The sequence below is a fragment of the Capra hircus genome, chromosome 5, assembly GCF_001704415.2.
Source record: "Capra hircus breed San Clemente chromosome 5, ASM170441v1, whole genome shotgun sequence".
NCBI lineage: Eukaryota > Metazoa > Chordata > Mammalia > Artiodactyla > Bovidae > Capra > Capra hircus.
The window spans coordinates 102,153,752-102,171,857 of NC_030812.1; the positions used below are offsets into that span (position 1 = coordinate 102,153,752).

Sequence of the window (18,106 nt, forward strand, 5' to 3'; positions counted from 1 at the left end):
GGCCCTGCACTACTGCCCTTCAGAGACCCAGGTGGCAGCAACAGCTGCTCTCCTCCCCATAATGTTGTTTTTTTTCTATAAAAGTATTACGCACTTAAGGAAATTTGTAAATTAAAGAGAAGTATGACAAAGCAGGGCAAAAGTTCCTCACAATCTTGACACATTTAACATACTGGTAATTTCTTCTTTTCAATGCATTTTCTTCTTGAGATGACTTGTAAAATGTTTGCTAACCTTTTCTTTCTCAGTATATTGTTAGCTTTGCCGTTGGATGTTGTTCCCTAAATATAACTAAATAACTAAATAATATTTCACTGTCTGGATTACTGAACCAGTTCTCTTTTAGACATTTCAAATTCTAACATGGCCATAGACATTTACCTCCAAATATAAATATGCATATTTTAAATTTTTTCCCTAGGATACAGACCCATCTTGATATGTCTCTAGTTTCTGATAAAACCTGGCAGAGCCCACATTGAAATGCTGGCATCTCAATGCCCTAAGCATTGAAAAAGACTACTGAAGTCTTTCCATGCAATAATTTGTAATAAAAAATACCAAGCAATTATACTGTACCCCATATTTTTCTGTATTGAAGTAACACAAGTAAAAAATGCGTGATTGCTAAACACCTGACTCTCCTGCTAAACCATCAGCATCATGAACACAGGGACCCTGACCGTCTCATCTGTGTACCTCCCGTGTATTAGGTGCTGAATAATTACTGGGTAGATGCTGGGTAATCAAAGTTCCAGTGAGAATTTGAAAGACAAAGAGAGAAAAACTGTTGAACACCAACTTCCAAACAGCAACTCCCCTCCCACCACACCAACTGCACACCCAGTAGCAGGACTCAACGCCATGTCAGTTTCATTTATCTTCATACAAATATTTTACACCTTTATTTTTTAAATCATTTACACATATTCATACAAAGAAAAATAAATTTCAGGATGGAACCTTGGGACCATGGTAGTTTAAAAAAAAAATCTCTCTGGTCATTAGCTACTGAAGACAAGGCAAGCGGCTTCATGGCCACCTCAGGCATTTTTGGGGTGAGTATGTCTCCTGGCAGAATCCATGCTCACCCTCCCCCTGTGGAGGTGGTACGGGGGAAGAAGGAAGGCAGAGGCTCAAGGTAAAGCTGAACCCTCTCTTTGTTGGGGATCTGATAAGGTGGCAATTTCTGAACTGGCTTTCCAGAAGAGCTGGCTCAATTCTGACTCGCAGGCCGTTCTACGCGGAGGGGGATCGCCGTACTCGGGACAGTCATTCCTGCTCTGTCCTCCCTCCACAGGCCCCAGACCAGAGCCCTGGACCTGAGCCCATCTGGTCCCTTCGAGGCTCAGTCCACAACAAGCCTTGCTCCCCACTCCCCCGACCCAAACACTCTGCAGCAATTGACCCCGGTAGCCCCTGAAGGCCCCTCCTGCAATGATGCCCATCACTGTGTGCAGCAGCAACCAGGAAACCCAAGCTGCACCCAGGGGAGGTCCAAGGATGACAGAACCACAAGTACCCCTAAAAACCCGGCTCCGCTGAGCCAGTTCAACACTTCAATGTCACATGCCGCCCTAGACACGGTCATCACAGAGGTGCTTGGTAGGACCTGCCCCACACCACTGCCTGAGGAGGCTGCGTGATTATCAACTCCTGGGAAAGGTCGGGGGAGGACAGATGTTACAAATGTGGCAGACCCATCAGAAATGGCAGCTGATGACAACAGTTACCCTCTATCTTTGGGTCCTAACCAAAAAGCAGCACCAAGAAAGGGCATGATGAGCAGAGATAGGGAGCTGGACGGACAGCCCTTGAATTACCAAGGGCTCCAATGACACGGCTCCTTTTCCTACAATTATGCAGGAACTAGAATGCAGACTACCCACCCCTACGCGGAGGTGGCCCCTGAGAGGCGGTACCGCTTGTGGTCATCAGCCCGCCCCCTTGGTAGGCCCATTTGGGGAGAGGGAATCATGTCCAGCACAGGGACCCCTCCAAGCAGACACTCGCAGGGCAGCTCATCCCACTGTCACTGGGGCAGGCCGAACATCGCCAGGAGGGTGGGCAGGTCCCGGGCATCGGCTGCCCCATAGGCATCACTCTGGCCTAACATGGACAAGGCCAGACGCAGGGTGCTCCAGATATTCTCTGACATGGCGCCCCCTTCACCCCGAGGCCCCCGACTCTTCCTCTGCATGTTTAGGGCCTCCAGAAAGTGCTCCACAGCCTCCCTGCAGGGCAGAAGCATGAAGGCTGGTGAGAGGACACCCAGGGAAGGAGGCAAGTCAGTGGGCGAGGGAAGAAAGCAAGCTGGGCCTGGTGGTCAAGTAACAGATCAGAGAAGGAGGAGCCAGGGCCCACGGCAGGGAAGAGTTCATTCACTCATTCATTCATTTACTCAGTAACTGATTCATTTGTTCACTCACTCATTTGTTCATTTGTTCATTCACTCATTCATTCATTCATTCCCTCCTCAGCAAACACTCTTACCGGTGGGCCCCAAGGTTGATACAGCTGATGCCCAGGTTGTAGCGAGACCGGATATAGCCAGGCTGGAGCTCAAGGGCCCGGCGGTACGCAGCTACTGCCTCTTCACTCTGGTTTCCATTGGCCAGGGTGGCCCCTAGCTTATTCCACAGCAAATAGTCCTAAGACAGAGATGGCCAAGGGTTAGAAACACCAGCCAGGCTCACATCCAACTCTGCCCCATCTTCCCTGGTTCCCCACTCTATTTCTCTAGCGTGTTACGATCCCATTCCTGTCTCCACTCACCCCTGCAGACTCCCCTAAGCCCAGATGAGCTTGGACTCCCGCCCTTCCCTTCCCAATTCTCCCAAGGAAACCAGGACGCAGAACTGGAAGGAAACACCCCGTGACACTAAGGTCCCATCAAATGACGCCTCCCTGGGACACGGAGTCAGGGCCTGTCTCCCCTCCTCCCCAGATGCTCACGTCGGGGCGGACACTGAGCGCAGCGGTGAAGCAGTCCACCGCCTTGTCATACTCCCCGCTCAGGTTGAAGAGGACCCCCAGGCCACACTGCACGTCAGGGTCAATGGATGTCGGGTCCAGGCGCACAGCAGCCAGGAAGAGCTCTTTTACTTCAAGAAACAGGGAGCTGGGTGAGGAAGACAAAGATGCAGAAAGGCAGGTGGATGGATACATCTATATTCCCAGTACTCCCTTAACTAGCCCACGATGCATCCGTCCACCTGCACCCTTCCTCCCTTCCAACTGTGAGTCTCCCAATCCCCAGAACTGAGCGGCAATCTACCCCAACTTCCACTGTCCAGGCCCTCCCTTTCCCTGGTCACCAACAGCCACCCCAGGAGCCCCTCACTCACTCGGACAATAGGGACCCCAGGATGCGCTTGCTGGAGCCCAGGCCCACCCCACCGGCCCCCTCTTCCCCAGGTGCCACCAGGTGGGCATAGGCCGGCGTGTAGCGTAGCCAGTCTCGCAGGGTCTCACAGGCCTGCCGCTGCAGGGACTCGTTGGTGAAGCTCACAGCCAATGCCATCAGGGCCGTCCGGTTGTCTGGCTTTAGCTCCAGGCACCTGTTTGGACCGAGAGGGACAGGGCTGGTCTCAGCAGCGGCACCCGCCAACTCCCTCCATCCAGATACAGAGGAATTCCCTACTGGTGGGTCATTAATAAAGTCACAGATCTGAGAAAGGGGACATTTCAGCAGCTGAGGAATCAGCCAGGGTCCCCCAAATAAAACCAAAAGCTGGGGAGGGAATGGAGACAATTATTCCCAAGTTCACTCCAAACCTTAGAGTTTCATCATGAAAAAAACGCTCGTTAGTGGCCAGAAAGAAGACCAGGACCTGTCGTTCTAAACGCTGTTTGTAGAGCTGCAAGACCACCTCACCCCTCCCTGACCCGTGCCTCTCTTCAGAGTACTCACTTCCGCAGCGCACTGATGGCTAAAAGCTCTTGCTCGTTCTCTGCCTGGGTGGTCCCCAGATACTGCCAAGCCTAGAGAGAAGATGCCAGATTTCATCACCCGTGTAGTCATTGTCCCTTCCTCTGGCTCCCCATGGACTTACCATCTCACTCCCAGGCCCCCACCCCAGGCCGTCACCCAGACCCTAACCCTTGTGCACTACCCGCTTCGGGGCCTCCCTCAGACTGGCGGAGCCCTCTCTAATCAGGTCAGAAGGAGGAGCCGCTCACTTCCATGTGCTTGGGGTCCTGCTGCACGGCTGCCTCGAAGAGCAGCACGGCGTTGGGCAGGTCCCCCTCCTGGAGCCGCCGCAGCCCCTCCTCGAAAGGCTGGGGGTGGTCCCGCAGGGGGTTCTCTTCCTCAAAGTGGTACCCCTACAAGGAAGAGGAGCCAGGTAAGACCCGGTCTCAGAAGGAGCAATCTCAGAGGGAGCCGCTACGGAGCAGTGGGAATGAGAGATGACAACCAGGACAGGCAAGAGGCGGAGAGGAAGCGGAGGGCCTCCACAAAGGGATCCGGAGAAATGCTGGCAAACCCTTCATGTCATGAAGGAGACTGTCCGCAACCACATGAAGTCAGCCCATGCTGCTACCCTGCTCCCAGCAGCTGGAAAGCCTGGCAAACTCTGATCCACACTGCAATTAAACTTATTTTTAGGAAGTCTTTATTGGCTGATATTTCCACATCCTTGACTCCTCAGCACTGGACAGAGCACATTTCTTAACAGGATCTGCTTAGGGTATGAGATAAGCTCTCTTTAGCTATTCAAAGGGCTTTTCTTGTTATCTTGCAATAGTGAGATAATATATAAAGGAAATGTGATTTGAGGCTCTGCTATTCAAATGCAACTCTCACCCAGCTCACAGAGTCCTGTGCATACTGACAGGAGAGTATGTATTCAAGCACTTTGAAAAACTTAATTTATTCTCCAGTTTCATTCTTAAAAGTTATTAGTATTAATCTGTATCTGATAGTAAATGAAAGCTAAATTCCAAAATCCTGAGGGCAGAAAAGGCTTCAGAGTCACGTCCTGTTCTAGCGGAGGTGTTCTCATTTGAGGGGTTAGGATGCTGTTGTGCTGAGTTCTGTCCCGGGGCCGTCCATGCAGCAGAGAGGTGTTAGGTAAACTGGATTCCTAGCAAGCGTGTGACTGTGACAAGGAACAAAACGCTCCTTTGAGGAGAGCGGGGGTCACCACCACAAAACAACACACCAGAATGAAGACAAGATACAAAACACAGGACAAGGCCCTTTCTGAATATAGTTAAGGACAAACCAGAATAAAACTATGAAATAAGAACATAGATAAGGCCCTTCTTCACTATCATTGTGAAAGAGCTCAAGAACCAGAAATGCTTAATTCCTGCCAGCAAAGTTCTAAACCACTGTAAGCCATCAGATGCAAATTATTTGTGACAGATAAAAATTAAATAATTACAATGGAGATTTAAGAAATACGACATACAGGAGATGGACTTGGGATGTTGTTGTTTCTCAGTCACTAAGTCATGTTCGACTCTGTGACACCATGGACTGTAGCCCGCCAGGCTCCTCTGTCCATGGGATTCTCCAGGCAAAAATGTTGGAGTGGGCAGCCATTCCCTTCTCCAGGGATCTTTCCTACTCAGGGATCGAGCCTGGTTCTCCTGCATTGCAGGTAGATTCTTTACTGTCTGAGCCACCAGGGAAGCCCATGACAACCTACAAGATACAGGATAAGCCTGGGATCACTGTTACAGCCTAAAAAGTCTAACCCTTAGGCCTGATCCACTGTCTGGTCTGCTCAAACTTTCATAGGATCATACTGCAAACACAGGATCACTACCAAGTAGAGTGTATTCCATCACAGAATTTTCGCCTTCATTTTAACAGTCTACAATAGCTGCTCAAGGTATGTCTGCAGTCTTGCAAATTTAAGGACCATGAATAAAAAACTTTACATTCAGAGACCCATGAATTCCCTTGACAGAGTCAGAACCACATCTGAAAAAAAAAAAAAAAAACCACTACTACTGACATATAATTCAATAACAGCAAAAGGCAGATAAAATCCAGATTGTTCATGTGATAATAAAGTTTAGCATATTTTTGTGGAACATTAATTCAATGCTTCTAATCCTAATTGTGCAATATCCCCCCCAAGGTATCAATGATGTCAAAACAGGGTTCAAGAATCTAAAAACAGGGACGTCCTTGGCAGTCCAGAGGTGGAGAGTCCACCTTCCAGTGCAGGGGACCTGGTCGGGGAACTAAGATCCCACATGCCCTGCAGCGCGGCCAAAAGAATAAATTAATTTTTTTAAACTAATAAGTAAATAGATACTAAGTTGGAGGGCAAAGATGGCCTACTACCTAACATTTTCTACCAAAGGAGCTATCAATGTTCTTAAAATGCTTTCAACCAACCTCCAAAGCAGAGCTCCTTCTTCTGTGCTCTTAACACATCATGTGCAAACCTCTGTTTCAGGTACTATGTCACTTATTATTGTTATTATTATTAACTTTTATATCCCAAGAATAAAGAATACTTTCAATGACTGGAGAAGAACATGGAGTGACCCTAATGGTAAAGAATCCACCTGCCAATGCAGACGATTTAAAAGACGCAGGTTCGATCCCTGAGTCGGGAAGATCCCCTGAAGAAGGGAATGGCTACCCACTCCAGTATTCTTGCCTGGAGAATCCCATGGACAGAGGTGCCTGGCAGGCTATAGTCCATGGGGCCACAAAGAGCTGGACGCCACTGAAGTGACTTAGCATGCTAGGGAGTAATCCAGGCTTCCTTTTCATGGAAGGGGGCTCAAGAAAATGATTATTTAAATGTGGGTACCCTTCAAATTCAGGATTAAAGGAGAGACAATAAAAGAAGGAAACCCTGCAACGTGAAAACAGCCACTTCTCACCTTGTCATAGGAAGCGGACGTGAGGTCATCATGGTCAGAGAGCCAGGGGTGGGCCTCAGCGTCACGCTTTGCCATCTCCTCCAACTCTGCCTGCAACTTGTCCCAGAAATCGACATCAGACTGTAAGGGAGGGAGGGCAGATAGGGAAGAAGGTCCATTGTGACGGCCCCGCCCCGCTCTCAGTGCCACTACAACGGGCTCCCCGTGCAGAAGCTCTTCCTTTTCCACGTGTCTCAGATCACCAGAAAGCTTTCCTTTGCTGCTCTTCCCAGATGCTATTTCCAGATCCTGACTCAGTGGTCTGGGAGGCCCAGGAACTGGTGTTTTTGATAGGCACCCACACCATCCCATGGCGAAGGAGATGGCAACCCACTCCAGTATTCCTGTCCGGAGAATTCCATGGACAGAGGAGTGTGGCAAGCTACAGTCCATGTAGTTGCAAAGAGTCAGACACGACTGAGTGACTATCACTCACACTCACCCCCCATCCCAAGTAATTCTGACACAGATGATCCAGAACGTTATGAAATACAACGTCCGTCATCTCTAGCGCTGGGACACCCACTCTCTCCACAGGAGCATTTCCTCCTGGCTTGGTCACACTTCGCCAGCTGTTCTCACCTCTATGGCCGACTTGGCTCGTTCAAACTCCATATCGAGGGCAGACGTGTTTACTGGTCTTGTGAACTGGTCAACCCAGGCCTCTGACGTGCCCTGTAACAAAGCAGGCTGATCATAGCACCACCACCAATTTTCTACCCATTAAACACTCAGTGAACACCCACTGGACACAACCAACCTGGGCACTTCTGAGAACATTCTCAGAATCTCTTTCCCGCCCACTCAGGACCTGGATGCTACCAAACAAGCTGGCAATAGGTTCCCTTCACCCTCTGGGACCCGAGCCCACGGCCGGGGGCACCAGCAGCTCCGGGGTGGGGCTGGGAGGTGACAGGAGCCTACCTGCTGCTGAATAAACTCTGCCGCCCACTGCTCTGCCTGAGCTCGGCCTGACCCTGCGCCGGACTCCAGGGACACCTGCCCCTCGCCAATCTGCCGCACGAATTTCAGGAACTGGGGCACAGAGATACACACAGGCCACTTCGGAGAGGACTTGCAGGTGTGCCCTCTCGACCATGCCCAGAGGAGCCTGCGCTGACCCCTCCCCTGAGACCACCTCTAGCTTCAGACAAGATACGCTAAGGACCCTGGAAAAAGCGGAGAGCAAAGAGAGGGGGATCTCTGGCTCTCAAGATGGGAGATGGCACAGAAAGGACAGAGGGTTAGCAGGCAAGGAAGTGCAGGCAAGAAGACTCGGGGGAAGAGGCAGGGCCCTAAGTCTCTGCTCCCCAGAGAGGAAGGACTGGACCCCGGGTCCCAGCTCTTTCTGTTTAAACTAAACGGGGGTAAGGAAAGGGTTCCCCTGACTTCTCGGATGAAGCAGCGGTGGTGAGATGCAGCTCACCTCAGAGTTAGCCAGCTTGGGGTCATCCACCTTGGCCACAAAGTCACTGGCTGTGTGCTGCAGGTCCTCCTCGGGCTGGTACTCATCATACCTGGAACAGGCGAAGATGCGCTAACTGTACACGTGGGTCTGCCACTACCTTGCCCTCGCCATTCCCCCCTCCCCACCCACGGTAGTTAAAGAGTTCTCATCGGGGAACAGACAGGGTGACCACACTCCCACGAATTCCACTTTACGTTAAAGAAGGACCTCTGGGCAGGAGGGGCAGAGCACTAGCTACACGCTTCTACCTCTCTCTTCCCCAAACCATCTTTGGGACAGAGAGAAGGAACAGACAGTAGCAGGCTCCAAATTAAAGGGAAACAGGTGCGTCAGATAAAGCTATGAATTCTTGGTACAATACTTAGGGTTCTTGATTCAATCTCATTTGAAACATAAATGAACTGGGGTAACAGTACAAGTGGAAGCCTTAGGGTAGGTAATGAAGGGGCTGCAAGTAGGTTTGAGGATGTGGATGGAGGAGCTTGGGGGGCACAGGAGCAGACAGGGGGTTGAGGGAGGGGACTGTCCAATGCTCGTTCCACAGAGCCCATCCAGAGAGGAGAGGCTGGACTCACCAGCGATCAGCGGCAGCCGTTCCCTCCGGCTCTCCCAGCCACAGCTTCTCCTCTGACTGCTCCAGGTACTCCTCAGCCCAGCGGGCTGGGGACACGGACAAAGGATCTGCAAGGAGCAGAGAAGTGGGCAGTCAGCAAGGGAGCAGGAAGGGGAGAATATGAACCAAGTCAAGGCAGAATCCCACAGACGCCCCTGGTCAAAAGAAAACACTACCAAGTTTTCAATATCCAACCTACTCCCCAGGGGCCTGGGGGACAAATGTACTGAGCTGGGGACAGGAGACCAAATGAGGTGGCTCAGGAGAGGGTTATGGACCAAACCCTTTTTGTCTGAAATATAACAGTGCTCAATAAGACACCAGGCGCCGGGCCTCCGGCTTCCTCAGAAGTGATGCGGGAAGCTCAGGGGACCAGGGAGACATGGGCGCTCCCACTCCTTAATCAAGCCTCTGTCTGTCCTCTGTCTATACAGTTCACACCCTCCAGGCCACAGGAGGCTCGTATTTCATCCTAACATAATGTACCACCAAGAGAATCTGAGGAGCAGAATGCTGAGCCAGACCTAGAGATGTATGGGTCCACTCTGCCCACTGGGCCTTTTTCTGAGATGTAACATACAGACATGAAAGTATGTAGAGCGGGCCAGACTTAGGTGTGCTGCTTCATTAATTTCTACCTATGGACACACTCCAGACCACGGCATGGACCATCTCCAGTTTCCTCGCGGGTTCTCACAGGCCCCCACAACCACCCCACCCCGGGATAAACACTATTCTGACTTCTGTCACTTCTGACTGGTTTTGAGAGCTATGTTTTTCAGTCTAATTCCAGAAACTGTCTCAGAAGCTCTCGTGACAAAGGTTGCACCAAGGCAATCTCAGAATAAACATAACAAATGAGGCTGCTGAACTTTTCTCAACCTGCAGGACTTTGCTCTTTACTACTCTGAGGCCAGAAATAAAGAGAGAGAGAGAGAGACAGATTAAAGGATTTAAAGGGGCCCTAAGGATTTAGTACACGAAGTGAATGACGGGCTTGTGGTCTTCTTTCCTTCTGCTCTGCCCTCTTGCCCTTACACACGGTCATCCTGTCTTTTGAAGCGCTGTCACCACTTTTAACACCAAGGAGGCAAGGTGACGACCTCAGTATTGATTTGTAACAGAACTTTCTATTCCATTAAACTGACACTCTGTCTGAATAATTTCAACAAGTTAATCTCAATATCTGAGAAAACAATGCCAAAATCTGAAAAAGAAAAAAAAAAATCAAGACTCACAGATATCACCTAATCATAAATAATGAGTGACTTATTAACAATAAAATGAAAGATACGGTTGACAACTTTTTTGATCATGGACTTGGTCTCTTAATTTCATTTATATTAACATTTATATCCTGATTTCCCTCACTGGCTTTTACAGGCAACATTTCTCTTTCCTTTGCCCCAGCTAGACTGTTGGCTCAAGCCTGGAGACCTAATAAGGAAATGCCTAATACCCCTATCCTGTTCTGTTGAAAAATAACCAGTCCCTTCTCCTCACCCTCCAGTCATGCCTTCAGCTGGAATGTTTCGCAAAAGCATATTCTGGCCACAAATACCCCTCGAATTACAGAGAACACCAGTTCTGTGCAATCCTCCTTTACAGGACAAGAAGCGACAAAAAAAATACAAAATGACCCAGACTCTACAATGGACAAGAAGTTTAGGGGAAAAAAAAAAAAATCCCAGAGATGCATCATCATCAAAGAGCCGTAATTTGGTATTTAACCATACTGGCCAAGAGATTCAAGGTTTTCTGGCATTGGGAATCTACTCCAACAAAGGATGTAAAATAAAATAATCAAAAGAATACTACCTGGCCTTCAATGCTTTTTGAGAAAATCTTATAGAAAACCAGATCCATCTGCTTGCCTGTGAGATTGAAGGACCTAAGGCCTGCTGAGTGGGAGGGACTATCCAAAGTCAGGAGATCCTAGAGTGATACCCAGCAACCTAACCTAGATACCAGACATCTGACTCAGAGCCTCCACCTCACTTCAATTCTCAGTGTGTGTTCATCTCATCTAGAAACATGAACGCCAACTCAACAGTCAAAAACTCAGAATTTCCTACCTCTATCTATGGAAGTTTCCGCATCTGCTAAATAACACAGTGGTCTAGAGGCAGGTTCTAGGGCCTTCCCTGGTGGTGCATTAAGAATCCGCCTTCCATCACGCAAGACACAGGTTTGATCCCTGATTCGGGAAAGGAAGATCCCACACGCTGCGCAGCAACTAAACCCGCATGCCACAGCCACAGACCCCGCACTCTGGAGCCCTCTCGATATGACCAGAGAGAAGCCTGTGTGCGCGAACTAAGACCTGACACAGCCAAATTAACTCATTAAACTTAAAAAATAAAAAGAAAAAAAGAAGGCAGGTTCTAGGGTCAGCCTACCTGCACTCGGATCCCAACTCTATCACTGACTCACTGTGCGTCTCCTGCCCCACGTCTCCCTCCCCACGAATCAGTCAACCCCCTAAGTTTCTAAGTCCTTATCTGTGAAATAGAGATAATAATAGCTACCTCACCAGGATTCTTGTGAAGACCAGATGGGATAATACCAGTGTAAAGCACAGAGTAACAAGTATTAGCTACTATCATCATTCCTGCCTGTTCAAGGCAAAGCCATACAAAAGTGGAAACATCACAATGAGATTATTATTCCTTTTATTCCACAGCCTTTCTGCTGCCATCAAGGGGAGAGCTGTCGCCAATCACCATCTGCTAATTCTGGCTACTGGTCTTCCTATGAAAGAGCAGCTTTATCTCTCAAGACTGTCATGTAAACCCCACACACCATGTTACCTGAGGCAGTCTAAACTCAAAACCCCTTAAAGATGTTTCTCGTCTCTAGAGCTGAGCAATCGCAAGATAGATAGTTATGTGGCCCAGAAGAGTGCCAAATAAGAGGGGAGGGTTGGAGTTCCATCAGGAAATACATCAGACTAAAAAATGAGCTTCATGAGGTAATGGAATAATTCTGAATCTTGACTGCAGTGATAGTTACACAAATCTGCATGTGATAAAACTACATGAAACTATACACACACAAATAAAAGTAGGTAAAACTGGTGAAATCTAATAAGATAAATGGATCATGGCAATTTTCTGATTTTGATGTTGCACATAACGAACAAATGCAAAATATGACCAATAGTGAAAACAGAGGGAAAGACACACAGAAACTTTCTGTACATATATTTTGCAACTTCCATAGGAACTATATTTCCAAATACAACATTAAAACAAGAAAAAACTGTTTCCTTTTAAACTAGATTCTGGAATCCTTACAATGGAGACTTAAAAATAATAAACATTTAAAGAATATAACCTTCTCTCATCTTGAAGTCTACTTATCCACAAAGAAACAGGCTATGTCACTATTCTGAAAATATCAGCCATAAATGCTATGAGGTTAGTGTCCAGGGATTCCACATCCACGGATTCAACCAATTACAGATGGAAAATATTCAGAGGGGGTGGGGGGGCAGGGGAATTCTAAAAAGTTCCAAAAAGCAAAACGTGAGTTTGTCCCATGCCGGCGACTATTTACAAAGCATTGGCACTGTAGTAGATATTATAATTAATCCAGAGATTTAAAGCATATGGGAGGTTAGGTTCTATGCAAATATGACGCAATTTTATATAAAGGACTTGAGCATCCACAGGGGTCCTGAAACCAAATCTCTGCAGATACCACAAAGGACTGTACTAGGAAGTCAGTTCCTTCTAGTTCTTTCTGTCAAATCTCAACGCTTTCATTCAATAAATCCTGAAGGGCCACTACATACAAAGCAATACATTACTGCAACAGAGCATTTATACGAAGACAGATCCCAAATAGCTCAACTTTCCTTTCCAGTTTTCCACATCCTTGCCTCCAGGAAACAAGAGGAGGAAGAGAGAGATCTCCCAAACAGAATTTGACACATAAGACAGGTCCAACACGTTTTCTAAAGTAGCTCTTTATTTACAGGATAAGGAAGATTTCAGTGGCTCCAAGCACTTGAGTAATTGTAATAACAAAAATCTCATCAATAATAACTAAAACCTCATCCTGAGTTATCAAAAATGACTGATGCTCATGAGTTATAACAGAAATATCTCTGTAATAAGAGACAGCACTTAAAGCTAAAGTTTGTACAAAAAGGTGAGTACTACTCTGGTGGAGGGAACTTTATGGTTAAAGCTCAGATTTTCCAGTTGGGGCAATTCCAAAGAAGATTCTCAATGATAGTGTAATGGTTCTAAGTACGGAGCCTGGAGTCAGACATAAGTTTGAATATCATCTCTGTTACTGAATGATAATCAGACAAAATATTAACCCTTTCAAAACTCAATTTCCATGCCTATAAAATGCGGGCAGAATATCTACCTTTTGTCAATGGGAAGCTCAACTGGCTTTGAGAATATAAAGTGCCCAGAAACCAAGAACACTCACTGTTCTGCCTTAAACTCCAATTTAAAAGAGGGAAAGGGAGTCATGATAAAAGAGACCAGCAGCTTTATTTTATTTTAGTTGCTAGATTTGGGGAGTTTTCTCCTGTCTGCAGAGGAAGGTCTATCTTTAGGACAATAAAAATGATTGGGGGTAGGAGGTACCCACTAGGTCATTAATTGTGTCATGAAAATTCAGTAACTATGATGACAGGAGGACCCTAAGAGGCCAGAATCTTTGTGACTTTCTCCCTTTATCTCTCCTGTTATTCTTGATTTCTTAAATGGAAATAGCCTAACAGTGCTCACTTTGAGAGCAATCAGGAAAAGCAAAGCTGAAGAGAAGGCCCTTGCTCAGGCCTGTCCTCAGACAGGCTGAGGGGAGAAAAAGCAGTCCCACAGGGTGCAATGACCTTGGACAACTCAAAGATGGAAAATTAGGCTGGGACCTTGAAGAGCTTAAGATGCAGGCCTGGTATGGGTAAGCCTACCAACTCTGGAATCATTCAAACCCAGAGTCAAATTCCAACTCCACCACTTACAAAGCCATGATTCCTCGGGCAAACTACTTAATCCCCCAGCCTCAGTTTTCTTATCTATATACTAAGAAAATAAAAACAGTAACAACCTCAAGGGTTTTCAGGGCGATTAAATGGACAATGCATTTAAAGCACTAAAACAAAGCCTAGCTCATGGCGAAGTAAACATTAACTAATATTATTAATTTTTATTATCATCGCCTAGACCGTATACTTCAAGCCTTTGAACTCCACAATTCCACTTTCCAAGGCTCCAACCCCGCTCAGGACGACTTAATGCCAGAATCCCTAGGGATGCCGTCAACAGCTCTTTCTTCTTAGGCAACACTGCTACCCATCCAATCCGTGGATCCTCTCCACCAAACCACAATAATAAAGTTCCAGGTAACAAAGAAGAAAACCTAACTCCTCGTGTTCTCTCTCTCCTCCCAGTCTCTCAACCAGTTCAAACCCACTCCTCTGCATAAGTTCCAATTCCCTATTACCATCTAAGAGAAACCTGGTTCAGTGCCCTATAGAAAAGAGTCATAAAGGTTCAAAAAGGTCATAAGCAGCTGAAATCACTCTATATATTAAAATGAATGAGGGTTTAAAAAAAAAAAAAAACATGAATGAGGATAACCGTGTAGAACTCTGCACCACAGGAACTATTTTAGATTTTCCCACGACAAGCCTCACCTGTAACTTCAGAGATGAACTCTTGGGACCAGTCAGTCTCATTATACTCCTGAGTGACATCCACAGCATCTCCAGCTGCGAGAAACTCCTGGGCCCAGTTCTCGGACAAGGCCAAGTCTGCCACACCAGGAGCTTCAGAGAGAGAGAGAGAGAGAGAACTGAGGAAAATACACATCATTCCATCAGGCCTCAGGAACCCTGTTGTTGCTCTTGTTTAGTCTCTAAGTCATATCCGACTCTTTGCAACCGACTGTAGCCCGCCAGGCTCCTTTGTCCATGGGATTCTCCAGGCAAGAATATTGGAGTGGGTTGCCATTTCCTCCTCCAGGGGATCTTCCAGATCCAGGAATCAAACCCACATCTCCTGCATTGGCAGGCACATTCTTTACTGTCTGAGCTAACAGGGAAGCCCTGAGTACATGTGAAAACACTCTACTCTATTTGTCTCCTTCTATAACTCAGTTCCCCAGCATCAGCAGCTTCCAAACACAAAATCCCTTTGTCTCCATCTGCCCAGAAAATGGTGATTCCCCTCCCTAACACCAGAACCTGGACCCACCTCTCTGGGGTGCCTGGCGGAAGTTTGACTGTTCAATCTCCTGCATCTCGGCCAGGAGGTCATCCATCTTGAAGGTCTGAGGGGCACGGGACACGAGAGGTGCATTCTGGTCCTGGAGGAACTCAGCCACCAACTGTCAGAAGAGAGATGGTAAAGCGAACCCAGCAAGAAACAGGGGCCCATTCCATGAGGGGCACAAACGTCAAACACAAGGAAAGGGAAACCCAGAACCCATAGATTTGGAAACACTCAAAGAATACATAAAGCGACAAAATTCTGTAAAGCAATTATCCTTCAGTTAACAAATAAGTAAGTTAAAAAAAAAAGAATAAGCAAAAACAAACAAGAAAGCTGAGGCAACTCTCATTGGATCAGGGAAGTCTGCAGACTGAAATACGTGTGAGCCAAGTTTAAAGTAAAAATACAGCGAGCAAACAAAAAATGAGACAGGCGAGACTGGTATATTTACCTCATCTTCAGAGGCTACCCCCAAAGGCTTAGAGACCTAAGACAAAAGAAAGAGAGATGATATGATACAGTAGTGAAGACCACAGACCCATAACTCAGCCCTGGGTAAAAATTCCAGCTCTTCCATTCACATGACCTTGGGCAAGTGACAAAACTTCTCTGAGCCTCAGTTTGTTCATCTACAAAATGGTTGCCTTCTGCTATACAAAGTCGTTCAATGCCTAATACAGTAAAGCTGACTCATCAGTAACTGCTATTATTTGAAACACAATAAAGCTAGCATTTATCCCAAAGCGTGCATCTGGACAATCCATCCCAGGTCGCCACTGGGGTTTCCACCTCAAAAGCACTCACCGCTTCCGAGGCTGGGGCTCCTGGAGGCCAGGGGCCGGGCCTCAAGCCCTCCTGTCGAAGGGCCTTGTCCTGGGTGAAGTGGCCGGCCAGCTTCATGAGTGGGTTGGCACCCCCACATTCCGCCTCCACCAGCTCCCGCATTGCCATGGTGACCGCCGGCTCTCTGATGGGCAGAGGTTTGGAAATGAGGTCCAAGAGCCAAACCCTTCCCCAGCCCACAACTCTGCCCGGATCTGGGGGAGGCAGGCAGACGTCCGTCCCAGGTGATTGGCCGCGGGCCACTGCGCCTTCTCGGCTTGCCCCCACCTCTGCCAGAAGTCGGGGCGCCGGTGCCCTCCTGCCGCCCCTCTCAAAGGCTGCCGCGCTCCGCCGGGGCCTCTCCAGCGGCCTCCACGACTGCGGTCTCAGGCAGGGGGACGGACGGCGACCGCCCCCCACAGACGGGCCTGGACCCCTAGGAACCAAGGGTGACCATTCCGCAGCTGAGCTGTACGCGGAAACTGGCCGGGCAAGGAAGAGGGGCACGCCGCGGGGCAGTCAGTCCAGGCTCCCACACCCCTGCAGCCAGGCGAGCACCGCGGGGGGGCCATTCCCGCCCCCTAAGTCACCTGGGCCCCTCCCCCTGTTCGGCCGGTCGTGGCCCACCCCTCCCGCGCTCCTAGCACCCCATCTCTCCCGCCCCGACAGTAGCTCAAGCCCCGCCCCCGCGCCCCGCGAGGACACCGCAAGGGCGGGGGGAAGACAAGGAAGGTGTCCTCGCGCCCCTCGGGGCCCAGAGCTCACCGCCGCGCGCGGAGCCGCACGATCAGGCCCGGCACCTGGTGCTGGCCGGAGGGGACCAGAGTGGAGGGGGCGGGGAGCCAGGGGCGGGGCTAGGGCTTAAAGGGGCAGTGACCGTCGCGCTGCCGCCGCTGCCCTGCGGAAGCTGTTGGAGGGGGGGCGGGGCTTTAAGTATGCGGCGCAGCGTAATGGGCGGAGTCATGGGTCTTAAAGGGGAAGAGCGCCTTAAAGGAGAAGTCTTGGAGCGTCGACTAGGCGAGCGTTCGAAAAGATCGTGGACGCTAGGACTTATTTGATGTAAATCTCAAAGAAGAATGGAGCTAGGAGGGCTTCTTGGGCTTTGTGGGGAAACCGAGCACGCGGATCGTGGGCTCAGATCGTTCTGCCTCTTCCCGGGGGGCGCACTGTGACCCCGGCCTGTTCCCTCCCTTTCTGGGTCTCGGTTTTAGAGAAAGGCTCTAACGCAGGAATAGTGGAGGTCAAATCCGGGGCCTTCCCCAGGCTTCCAGGCCTTGCCCAGCCTTCCAGGCCTCCCCGCTTCCAAACTGCCCCTAGCAGGACAGCGTCACAGTTTCCATGGTGACAGAGGCCTGCCCCCGAATCCCTCAGCCACATCTGCTTATTGGGGAAAATAGCACAAAATGACGGCAAATTCCGGTGACTAAAATAGCGTCCAACACATCCTGAGACTTCAAGCTGGTAACCTACAGGGAAGGTGCACAGTGAGTCACTTCTCTCCCCTCCTTCCTCTGTCGCCACCTGTCAAGGTCACCGTGGTGACCTATTCCCACGGTCCCAGACTGGGAAAGCACAACTATCGATGCAAGAAACGATTTTTAATCACAGAATAAGCCTCAGGTCCCACCATCTGCCACAAAATTGACTCTGGTGTCAAACCTCAAGGATACTGGAAGACAAACCCTGAAATCTCACCGGCCTCCAAGTCCCAGGGTGTCCTGACGTCATGAAGAAGGGCAGGAGGTGCTCAAGGCTGTGGGCAGTTGAGCAAGGACAAGTTTGTGCCAAAAGGAGAAAAAAAAAAGAGTACCATCCCAGCCTAGGGTGCAGGAGAGGAAGGTTATCAGCAGGTGGCGCCCTGGGCCAAGCTTGCTTCCTGGCTGTGCTGCTGCAGCTAAGTCACTTCAGTCGTGTCCAACTCTGTGCAACCCCATAGACAGAAGCCCACCAGGCTCCCCTGTCCCTGGGATAGATTTCAAAGGTGGAAGCCCCAACGGACCATAAGGGCAAAGCTGTGTAAACATGTCCCTGATGGTAGAGCAGCTGCTCTGACACCTCAGGGGAACAGAATGG

General features: G+C 49.0%; 1 protein-coding gene across 7 annotated transcripts; it reads right to left on the reverse strand.

The window, feature by feature from the left end:
- On the reverse strand, positions 868 to 17,846 carry PEX5 (peroxisomal biogenesis factor 5). Of its 7 annotated transcripts, none has more exons than XM_018048532.1 (17): positions 16,799 to 16,885; positions 16,322 to 16,469; positions 16,016 to 16,178; positions 15,663 to 15,698; positions 15,194 to 15,326; positions 14,635 to 14,766; positions 8,938 to 9,043; positions 8,321 to 8,411; positions 7,819 to 7,929; positions 7,477 to 7,569; positions 6,856 to 6,975; positions 4,183 to 4,326; positions 3,914 to 3,984; positions 3,348 to 3,560; positions 2,956 to 3,121; positions 2,494 to 2,651; positions 868 to 2,234 (listed from the first exon to the last, which is right to left on the reverse strand). In XM_018048532.1, the coding sequence occupies exons 3-17, from the start codon at positions 16,160 to 16,162 to the stop codon at positions 2,033 to 2,035; spliced, it is 1,923 nt and encodes a 640-aa protein (XP_017904021.1). In that variant the 5' UTR covers positions 16,163 to 16,178; positions 16,322 to 16,469; positions 16,799 to 16,885; the 3' UTR covers positions 868 to 2,032. The 7 variants fall into 7 exon arrangements, with proteins under 7 accessions (XP_017904021.1, XP_017904022.1, XP_017904024.1 ...); XM_018048533.1 differs by having other exon boundaries at positions 16,322 to 16,515; positions 16,799 to 16,868; XM_018048535.1 differs by lacking the exons at positions 16,322 to 16,469; positions 16,799 to 16,885 and adding an exon at positions 17,729 to 17,846.

What these genes read in the sequence shown, in the direction of transcription:
- PEX5 (XM_018048535.1), bottom strand. Translation starts at nt 16,162, where the DNA reads ATGGCAATGCGGGAGCTGGTGGAGGCGGAATGTGGGGGTGCCAACCCA. An exon ending in GGGTAGCCTCTGAAGATGAG is followed by an intron (nt 15,327 to 15,662) that starts GTAAATATACCA and finishes CTCTTCTGACAG; the next exon opens with TTGGTGGCTGAGTTCCTCCA. An exon ending in CCGCCAGGCACCCCAGAGAG is followed by an intron (nt 14,767 to 15,193) that starts GTGGGTCCAGGT and finishes CTCTCTCTGAAG; the next exon opens with CTCCTGGTGTGGCAGACTTG.